General features: G+C 45.7%; 1 protein-coding gene across 1 annotated transcript; it reads right to left on the bottom strand.

Moving 5' to 3' along the window:
* Nucleotides 1-226: 226 nt before the first annotated feature.
* LOC129830559 (tyrosinase-like) lies at nucleotides 227-9,665 on the bottom strand. The gene is made up of 5 exons (XM_055893130.1): nucleotides 8,838-9,665; nucleotides 3,851-4,067; nucleotides 3,283-3,430; nucleotides 575-756; nucleotides 227-477 (listed from the first exon to the last, which is right to left on the bottom strand). The coding sequence occupies exons 1-5, from the start codon at nucleotides 9,663-9,665 to the stop codon at nucleotides 227-229; spliced, it is 1,626 nt and encodes a 541-aa protein (XP_055749105.1).
* Between the last annotated feature and the right edge of the window lie 1,618 nt (nucleotides 9,666-11,283).

Genomic DNA, 11,283 nt, shown 5'->3' with positions numbered 1-11,283 from the left:
GGGGCTAAACAGTGGGGTGGTTGGGGCTAAACAGTCGGGTGGTTGGGGCTAAACAGTGGGGTGGTTGGGGCTAAACAATGGGGTGGTTTGGGCTAAACAGTGTGGTTGTTGGGGTTAAACATTGTGGGTGGTTTGGGCTAAACAGTGTGGTTGTTGGGGTTAAACATTGTGGGTGGTTGGGGCTAAACAGTGTGGTAGTTGTGGCTAAACAGTGTAGTAGTTGGGGCTAAACAGTGTGGTAGTTGGGGGTATCACTATCACTGCTGATGAGAGATTCCCTTTCTGGTAGGTGGAACGCTGAACTATTCTCCCCACGTTGCCATGGCCACGCACCCCAACACACCCGGGTCATTGTCACAGCTACCGCAGCCACAGTCATAGCTACCAGGGCCCCCAGGACCAACGCCCCTAGCAACCAGGGCCATGCCTCCATCATCAGTTCCAGGTAAGGACTGAGAACCTCCGATATCCTTTGGTCTGGAGGGGAGGGGAGAGGAGAGGAGGAGTCCTTTACAATCCTTCAGGCATTCACGATTAAAACATGCCTATTACCAACAACACACACGGTACGTACCTGAGTCGAGCATGTACGAGTATTCGTACCCCAGGTCTTTGCTGGAGGTGAAGTATTCTATGTTCCTGTGTAGAGGTATGAAGGGCACCATGTGGTACTGCCTGTTGTGACCGATGGGAGCATTGAACTCTGGGTATTGGGTCTGCTCTGGAGCATGTCTCCTCAACCACTGCTCGTAGATACTAGAGAGAGAGAGAAACAATTAGATCCAACCAAATCATGAGAAAACAAAAAGATAATTACTTGACACATTGGAAAGAATGAACAAAAAAACAGAGCAAACTCGAACGCTATTTGGTCCTAAACAGAGAGTACACAGTGGCAGAATACCTGACCACTGTGACTGACCCAAACTTAAGGAAAACTTTGACTATGTACAGACTCAGTGAGCATAGCCTTGCTATTGAGAAAGGCCGCCTTAGCCTGTCTTCTATTGAGCCAGGTCTGCCTATATGCACACTGCCCACAAAATGAGGTGGAAACTGAGCTGCACTTCCTAACCTCCTGTCAAATGCATGACCATATTAGACAAATATTTTCCTCAGATTACACAGATCCACAAAGAACTTCAAAACAAACCAAATTTTGATAAACTCCCATATCTACTGGGTGAAATACCCAGTGTGCCATCACAGCAGCAAGATTTGTGAGCTGTTGCCAGAAGAAAAGGGCAAACAGTGAAGAACAAACACCATTCTAAATACAACCCATATTTATGTTTATTTATTTTCCCTTTTGTACTTTAACTATTTACACATCGTTACAACACTGTATATAGACATAATAAGACATTTGTTAAGTTAAAGTTAACAAACAGATTACCGACCATTTCGAATCTCACCGTACCTTCTCCACTATGCAATCTGGTTTCAGAGCTGGTCATGGGTGCACCTCAGCCATGCTCAAGGTCCTAAACGATATCATGACCGCCATCGATAAGAGACATTACTGTGCAGCCGTATTCATCGACCTGGCTAAGGCTTTCGACTCTGTCAATCACAACATTCTTATTGGCAGACTCAACAGCCTTGGTTTCTCAAATGATTGCCTCGCTTGGTTCACCAACTACTTCTCCGATAGAGTTCAGTGTGTCAAATCGGAGGGCCTGTTGTCTGGACCTCTGGCAGTCTCTACAGGGTGCCACAGGGTTCAATTCTCGGGCCGACTCTCTTCTCTGTATACATCAATGATGTCGCTCACCACTACGCAGACGACACATTCTGTATACCTCTGGCCCTTCGTTGGACACTGTGTTAACTAACCTTCAGATGAGCTTCAATGCCATACAACTCTCCTTCCGTGGCCTCCAACTGCTCTTAAATGCAAGTAAAACTAAATGCATGCTCTTCAACCGATCGCTTCCCACACCTGCCCGCCCGTCCAGCGTCACTACTCTAGACGGTTCTGACTTAGAATATGTGGACAACTACAAATACCTAGGTGTCTGTCTGTCTGGTTAGACTGTAAACTCTCCTTCCAGACCCACATTAAACATCTCCAATCCAAAATTAAATCTAGAATTGGCTTCCTATTTCACAACAAAGTATCCTTCACTCATGCTGCCAAACATACCCTCGTAAAACTGACTATCCTACCGATCCTCGACTTCAGCGATGTCATTTACAAAATAGCCTCCAACACTCTACTCAACAAATTGGATGCAGTCTATCACAGTGCCATCCATTTTGTCACCAAAGCCCCATATACTACCCACCACTGTGACCTGTATGCTCTCGTTGGCTGGCCCTCGCTTCATACTCGTCGCCAAACCCACTGGCTCCAGGTCATCTACAAGTCTCTGCTAGGTAAAGCCCCGCCTTATCTCAGCTCACTGGTCACCATAGCAGCACCCACTCGTAGCACGCGCTCCAGCAGGTATATCTCACTGGTCACCCCCAAAGTCAGTTCTTCCTTTGGCCGCCTCTCCTTCCAGTTCTCTGCTGCCAATGACTGGAACGAACTGCAAAAATCTCTGAAGCTGGAGACTCTTACCTCCCTCATTAGCTTTAAGCACCAGCTGTCAGAGCAGCTCACAGATCACTGCACCTGTACATAGCTCATCTGTAAATAGCCCATCCAATCTATCTCATCCCCATACTGTATTTATTTATTTATCTTTGCACCCCAGTATCTCAACTTGCACATTCATCCTCTGCACATCCTACCGTTCCAGTGTTTAATTGCTATATTGTAATTACTTTGCCACCATGGCCTATTTATTGCCTTACCTCTCTTATCCTACCTCATTTGCACATGCTGTATATAGATTTTCCTACTCTATTATTGATTGTATGTTTGTTTATTCCATGTGTAACTCTGTGTTGTTGTATGTGTCGAACTGCTTTGCTTTATCTTGGCCAGGTCGCAGTTGCAAATGAGAACTTGTTCTCAACTAGCCTACCTGGTTAAATAAAGATTAAATAAAAAATTTAAACATTTGAAATGTCTTTATTCTTTTGGAACTTCTGTGAGTGTTATGTTTACTGTTAATTTTTATTGTTTATTTCACTTTTGTTTATTATCTACTTCACTTGCTTTGGCATTGTTAATATATGTTTCCCATGCCAATAAAGCACTTGAATTGAGAGAGAGGGTGTGTGTAGGGGGAGAGAATGAAAGAGAGAGAGAGAAACAGGGTGTGGGTGGGTGGGTGTGTGCGTGCATGTGTGTGTGTGTGTGTTTGTGTGTGTTTGTATGTGTGTGCTCACCTGTCTACGTAGGCGTGGTGCAGTAAGAAAATAGGGTCATTAGCTGACCCCTGAACTGAAGACATGGAGCCATTCATGAAGACGTGAAGAGAGGCGTGCATCCCCATCACCCTACTGTTACCCAGGCCTGTCTGAGGGTTCCCAAAACCTATAGGTGAGGGATCAAAGGTTAGAGGTCACCCCCCTAAACCACACTGTTACCCAGGCCTGTTACAGAGCTGCCAAAACCTAGAGTTCAGGAATTAAAGGTCATCCCCATCACCAAACTGTTACCCAGGCCTGACAGGGCTGCGGAAACATAGAGTTCAGGGGATAGAGGTCATCCCCATCACCACACTGTTACCCAGGCCTGTCACAGAGCTGCCGGAACCTAGAGGTCAGGGGTCAGAGATAAATGGTTAGATGTCATCCCCATCACCACACTCTTACCCAGGCCTGTCACAGAGCTGCCGACACCTAGAGGTTAGCGGTCAGAGGTCAGGGGTCAGAATACAACACAAGAGTTATGGTTAGAACAACGCTCTCTAGAGTGTTCTCGAACTAATAACACACACACAACCCTACTTACCTTCCATTGTGTTTCTGAAGCTGAAGTTAGCGGAGCGGTCCATGGCTCCCGTGTCGTAGTCACGGAGACTGACCGTGAACTCCACCTCTGCTGCCGTTGGCAACCGCGGAACCAAGTTATGGTTGTGGTTGCCAGGGTTACGCAGCAACGGCCCCTCGTCGCTACCGTCACACAGCACCCCCCTCACGCTGTAGTCTACCGCACGCGAACACATCACCTACACCACACACAATATTGATCAGGACAACTGCATACCACATGATTGTGTTAGCCTGCTGAGCTAAAGCTTAAGCATTAAAGTAACTGTCCAGTGAAAATCTCACTTTGAAAAGTTAATATTCTCTTAACTCCTACCCAATTAAAGTTGTTGACTCATCCTATTCTCGCATCTGTGGCCAAAGCATAAATTGGAGAAAAACACTTCAAAAACCCCACCTCAAACTTGTATCTCAAACAGATCTTTAAAAAAATGCTTGCTATTTCCTCATAGCGGATGACATTATCCTCCAGAGGAGGATGAGCTGGCCAATCAGGGGTCTACTTGCATGAATATTTTTTATGACCGGTATACGCCCACACTATTCTGTTGTTGGGGTACGTACACCCACACCATTCCAACACAGAAAAGCATATTGTTAACATGCTTAATTAGCAGTTTTTGGAAGGAAAACAATTTCCCTCAGATCTATAAACTGGTTGATTCAAGCCCTGAATGCTGATTGGCTGATAGCCGTGGTATATCAGACCATATACCACGGGTATGACAAAACATTTATTTTTACTGTTCTAATTAAGTTGGTAACCAGTTTATAATAGCAATAAGGCACCTCAGGGGTTAACGGTAGATGGCCAATATATCACGGCTAAGGGCGTTGCGTCATGCATAGGAACAGCCCTTAGGCCTTATTGCTTAATTATAGGTCATGCAGTACCAGTCATAAGTTTGGACACACCTACTCATTCCAGACTTTTTCTTTATTTTTACTATTTTCTGCATTGTAGAAAATAGTAAAGACATCAAAACTATGAAATAACACATATGGAATAATGTAGTAAACAGAAAAGTGACACTCTTGGCATTCTCTCAACCAGCATCATGAGGTGGTCACCTTGAATGCATTTCAATTAACAGGTGTGGCTTGTTAAAATTTAATTTGTGGAATTTCTTTCCTTCTCAATGTGTTTGAGCCAATCAGTTGTGTTGTGACAAGGTAGGGGTGGTATACAGAAGATAGCCCTATTTGGTAAAAGACCAAGTCTATATTATGGCAAGAACAGCTCAAATAAGCAAAGACAAATGACAGTCCATCATTACTGTAAGACATTTAGAACCTGGAAAGTTTCTTCAAGTGCAGTCACAAAATCCATCAAGCGCTATGATGAAACTGGCTCTCATGAGGACCGTACAGGAAAGGAAGACCTAAGTTCATTAGCGTTAACTGCACATCAGGAATTGCAGCCCAAATAAATGCTTCACAGAGTTCAAGTAACAGACACATCTCAACATCAACTGTTCAGAGAAGACTGTGTGAATCAGGCCTTCATTGTTGAATTTCTGCAAAGAAACTACTACACTACTAAAGAACACCGATAATAAGAAGAGACTTGATTGATCCAAGAAACACGAGCACTGGAAATTAGACCGGTGGAGATATGTCCTTTGGTCTGATGAGTCCAAATTTGAGATTTTTGGTTCAAACCTTTGTGTCTTTGTGAGACGCAGAGTAGGTGAACGAATGATCTCCGCATGTGTGGTTTCCACCATGAAGCATGGAGGAGGAGGTGTGATGGTGTGGGGGTGCTTTGCTGGTGACACAGTCTGTGATTTATTTAGAATTCAAGGCACATTTAACCAGCATGTCTACCACAGCATTCTGCAGCAATACGCAATCCCATCTGGTTTGCGCTTAGTGGGACTATCATTTATTTTTCAACAGGATAATGACCCAACACACCTCCAGGCTGTGTAAGGGCTATTTGACCAAGAAGGAGAGTGATGGAGTGCTGCATCAGATGACCTGGCCTCCACAATCACCCGACCTCAACCCAATTGAGATGGTTTGGGATGAGTTGGACCGCAGAGTGAAGGAAAAGCAGCCAACAAGTGCTCAGCATATGTGGGAACTCCTTCAAGACTGTTGGAAAAGCATTCCAGGTGAAGCTGGTTGAGAGAATGTCAAGCGTGTGCAAAGCTGTCAGTTAGGCAAAAGATGTCTACTTTGAAGAATATAAAATATAAAATATATTTTGATTTGTTTTGGTTACTACATGATTCCATATGTGTTATTTCATTGTTGTGATGTCTTCACTATTATTTTACAATGTAGAAAATAGTAAAAATAAAGAAAAACCCTTGAATGAGTAGGTGTGCCCAAAATTTTGACCGGTACTGTATTTCATAAAAATCTGGAAACACTGGACAGTTTCTGTCACGACTTCCGCCGAAGTTGGTCCCTCTCCTCTCTTCGGGCGGCGTTTGGCGGTCGAAGTCACCAACTTTCTAGCCATCGCTGATCCTCTTTTAATTTTCCTTTGGTTTTGTCTTGTCTTGTATCACACCTGGTTCTAATCCCATCAATTACATGTTGTGTATTTAACCCTCTGTTCCCCCTCATGTTCTTGTCGGTGATTGTTTGTTTGTAAGCTATGTGCTAGTTATGTTCTGGTGTGCGACGGGTTTTATACCCACGTGTATTATTTTGTGTATTTTGGTTTTCAGAGTTTTTGAGCACTTATTAAACTGCTTTGTTTTATACCAAGTTCGATCTCCTGCGCCTGACTTCCCTGCCACCAGCACGCACCCCCTTAGTTTCCTTAACTTGGGGAGCGAGCACAATTCAGATCTCAGGCACAGAACCACCTCCAAATCCCCCCCCCCCCCCCCCCACACACACACACACACACACACACACACACACACACACACACACACACACACACACACACACACACACACACACACACACACACACACACACACACACAGTCTTGTACAACTAACCTTGCGGGGACACAAAATTCAGTCCCATTCAAAATCCTATTTTCCATAACCCCTAACCCTAACATTAACTATAACCCTAACCCTAAACTTAAGCCTAGCTCCTAACCCTAAACCTAATTTTAACCCAAACACTAATTCTAACCTTAAACCTAAACCCCTTAGAAATAGCATTTGACCTTGTGGGAACTAACAAAATGTCCCCAGTTGGTCAAACTTTGTTCATTCTGGTCCTCACAAGTATAGTTAAACACGTTCACACACACACACACACACACACACACACACACACACACACACACACACACACACACACACACACACACACACACACACACACACACACACACACACACACACACACACACACACAGTCTTGTACAACTAACCTTGCGGGGACACAAAATTCAGTCCCATTCAAAATCCTATTTTCCATAACCCCTAACCCTAACATTAACTATAACCCTAACCCTAAACTTAAGCCTAGCTCCTAACCCTAAACCTAATTTTAACCCAAACACTAATTCTAACCTTAAACCTAAACCCCTTAGAAATAGCATTTGACCTTGTGGGAACTAACAAAATGTCCCCAGTTGGTCAAACTTTGTTCATTCTGGTCCTCACAAGTATAGTTAAACACGTTCACACACACACACACACACACACACACACACACACACACACACACACACACACACACACACACACACACACACACACACACACACACACACACACACACACACACACACACACACACATACACACACACACACACACACACACACACACACACACAGTATAAAAACTATATAAGGCTCACTTCAACATGAGTTAGAGACAGCAGTAGTGATGGAGATACTGTATGTAGAAGGTAATCCATCGGATAATGATGCTCTATGACCCTGCATGGTTTATTTGTACTGAAACAGCAGAATTATTCCTGGTTGAACTTTAGAAAGCATCTTCTCTTCCTCTCAGTCTAAAGCACAACTTTCTTTCCCCTATATAATATTGTGTAATATAATCAAACCCCATATATAATGGGGTTCCTCTCCTCTCCCAGTCACCTACAGCCTCCCACCACAGTCTGTGGAGAGAGAGAGAGAGAGAGAGAGAGAGAGTGTGTGTGTGTGTGTGTGTGTGTGTGTGTGTGTGTGTGTGTGTGTGTGTGTGTGTGTGTGTGTGTGTGTGTGTGTGTGTGTGTGTGTGTGTGTGTGTGTGTGTTAATCACAGAACATGGCCTCTGGCAGACATGAGGTACTCAGACAGTCTCCTGATAACCACCCTCCTCTCCCCCTCCTCTCCTCTCCCCACCCTCTTCTCCTCTCCTTCCATCTCCTCTCCCCAGTTTTCTCCTCTCTTTTCCTCATCTCCTCTCGTCTCCTTTCTTCTCCTCCTCTCCTCTGCGATCCTCTCCTCTCCTCTCCCCGTTCCTCTCCTCTTTTCTCCTCCAGTCCTCTCTTCTCCTCTCCCCAGTCCTCTCCTGTCCTGTCCTCCTCTCCTCTCCCCAGTCCTCTCCTGTCCTGTCCTCCTCTCCTCTCCCCAGTCCTCTCCTGTCCTGTCCTCCTCTCCTCTCCCCAGTCCTCTCCTGTCCTCCACATCTCCTCCCTCCTATCTAGGCTACAGGGGAGCTCAACAAGGATAGTATATCATCACAGTGTTCAAGTCATCACAGGAAAAGTAATAAAGAAGAGTTGAATTATTAAAATGTCTATTCACGTTTTGTGAGTTGAGAAGCATGTACCGTCTGGTTGATTACATCTCTATTGTGTAAGGGGGACTCTTCTCCTCCTCTCCTCTCCAGGCCTCCCCGTACCATCAATGAAAATACAACACTGTGGAGACTATTGTGAACTTCTAAGAATAATGCCAAGGTGACAGTGAGAGTGAGAGGAAGGGAGGAGAAAATAGGTAGGCAGGAAAGGTGAAGAGAAAAGAGAGAGGAAGAGGATGGAAGAGACAAGAAGAGGATGAAAGGTGTCTCACCCTCCAAGAAGAGAACACTGAAGCAGGGCTGATGAGGTTGGGGTCTCGGGGGCTCCGGGCGCCCATCAGGTCGTCGGTGCAGACGTCACAGCCCTGCGCGTCCCGCCAGTCCCAGTATGGGATGGAGAATTCAAAGTCCCCGGTCAGCTTCCGAATATCATGCTCCCAGTGCAGCAGGTACGCACGGTGCCACGGCAGAAAGGCGGGGGCCCAGTGGGCGAAGTCCACATCTGTCCAGACATTCCCCGGTCCACCGAGAAGAGCATTCCTCGAGACATAGTAGTGCATCCACACAAACACGTCATAGGTCGAGACGTCAGAGAACAGTGGGGTGCTCCCGTTATTCATCTCCCGGTAGGTCCCGGTAGCTATGACGTAATCCTGGCTCACTGTGTGCTTGGCCAGGTTGAGGTATGAGATAAGTTTCCGCCTTTCCGCCGCCGAAAGGTGAAACACGTTCCGCCTCACGGACTCTCTCCTCTCCCCGCACTTAGTACCAAACAGCCCGAACTGGCACTCTCCGCAGTTGAACCCCATGTAGTTGGAGGCGCACTGGCAGGTCCGGTTATAAAACACCAGAGGCCACCTCTCTCTGTCGTCCAAGCCGGAGAACGGGTAATTCAGCCCGTCGGGTAGATCCGATACCTCCACGTCCCGGCAGAACCCCCTGCCAGAGCTGGCCCCGCAAGCAGAGCCATCCCCATCCCAGACCGGGCAGCACTCCTTGGAGAGCAGGGCCTCCGTGGTGGCGCAGAGACGGGGAAACTGCTGCTGGGATAACCGCACACACTGGAGGAAAAACACACCGTGGAGGAGCAAGAGCCGCATCGCAACACTTCACCACACACACCAACACAATCACAGCTGTCCAGGCCTGTCTTGTCCTGTCACACACACACACACCAGCCCGGTGACGTGCCTAGAGTCATTGAGAGAGGAGTTGGTAAGTAGAAGTGAGATAAGACGAAACCCATGTAGCTACTCCAGTCAGATCAGAGTCACTCAGATACGACTCGACTTCTCCTCCCTCCCCCGCACTCCCCCCTCTCTGGACCGGTGGTCACATACCTCATGACCCCGGGGGTGAGCTTGTTTCATGGGCGGGTGGTTCCCTGAACACACACACACACACACACCAAGGGTCTTTCTCACACATTCTGACGGACTAACCAACGGATATAATTTCTTTAATTACACTGCAGGTTTCAGGGAAGGTCTTTAAGGGTTAAATACATGTAGAAAAAAAGCATATCCATGTATTTCTTTGTATCACTAAAGCACTAGCCTACGGGATTCAGTGCAATTGAAATGTGACTTCATAGAAAGGATGACATTTTGGTTCAAGTTTCTTTCTGATACATCACTTCAAGTTTCATAACCACAGAGTTATGTTGTCTTTATTAAAGTGTTTCACGTTTCTCCATTATAATTCGGCCCGGTGATGGGTTTGGTATTTCCCTGCGTAAGGGTTGAGCAGCCAGGCCAGGAACTGGCATAGCATAGAAGAAAGCATTACAGCCAGGCGTCTAGCCTATGTCATAGACTGTGAATTCTAGAAAATATTATCCTATATTTTTGTTTATTAATCAAGTCTTTGTTTGATTAGGTTTTTGTTTCAAATGTTTAGTTTATTTTAAAAATCGACTATAACCCAGATTTTCCCACTTTGCCATCAGACAAAATATTCTCAGTTCAGAAAGCAAACTGTTATCTGTCACGTATGCTCTTTCTCCGGCGCTCTAAGTCGCCATGCTCCCGCGCCTCAGTTGGATCGACAGGTTACCGCGCCTTTTTAGCAGAGGTGACCGGTCCGCTCCTGATCCCCGGGATCGTCATCTTGGTCGGCGTCACGTCGGGGAGGGGATACTGTCACGTGTGCTCCCTCTCCGGCCTCTAGGTCACCAGGCTGCTCGTTATGGCGCACACATGTCACCATCATTACGCGCATCAGCGCATTATGACACTCACCTGGAATCCATCACCTCCTTGATCACCTGCTCTATATATGTCACTCCCTTTGGTTCCGTCCCCAGGCGTCATTGTTTTTATTCCTGTGTCTTGTCTGTGCGTTGTTCATGTTTTGGCTCATGTTACGTTTATTTATTAAAACACGCACTCCCTGAACATGCTTCCCGAATCTCAGCGCACGCGTTACATTATCCCAGAGAGTAATAGGAGGAAAATCATCTGGACAAGCATATTCAATTATGATTCATGATGGTGAATAAATCAGAAATCAAATGTCTCCACACAACATCACAATTGAGTTCCTTATTATTAGTTTCATTCAGAAACTTTGTGTGAAAAAAACCAATCTCTTGCAATAGCTTTGAATAATAAGAAGAGACTTGATTGGTCCAAGAAACACTAGCAATGAACGGTTGACATACAGTGGGGCAAAAAAGTATTTAGTCAGCCACCAATTGTGCAAGTTCTCCCACTTAAA

This window comes from Salvelinus fontinalis, chromosome 32, assembly GCF_029448725.1.
Source record: "Salvelinus fontinalis isolate EN_2023a chromosome 32, ASM2944872v1, whole genome shotgun sequence".
Taxonomy (NCBI): Eukaryota; Metazoa; Chordata; class Actinopteri; order Salmoniformes; family Salmonidae; genus Salvelinus; species Salvelinus fontinalis.
This window is presented reverse-complemented; position numbering and strand designations above follow the sequence as displayed.

Bases quoted from the DNA above. Each gene is read 5' to 3' on its own strand.
- LOC129830559 (XM_055893130.1), bottom strand. From the start codon at position 9,665: ATGCGGCTCTTGCTCCTCCACGGTGTGTTTTTCCTCCAGTGTGTGCGG. The intron at 757-3,282 runs GTGAGCACACAC...CTCTCTCTCTAG, and splicing joins CACCACGCCTACGTAGACAG to TATCTACGAGCAGTGGTTGA. The intron at 478-574 runs GTACGTACCGTG...CCTCCCCTCCAG, and splicing joins CTCGTACATGCTCGACTCAG to ACCAAAGGATATCGGAGGTT.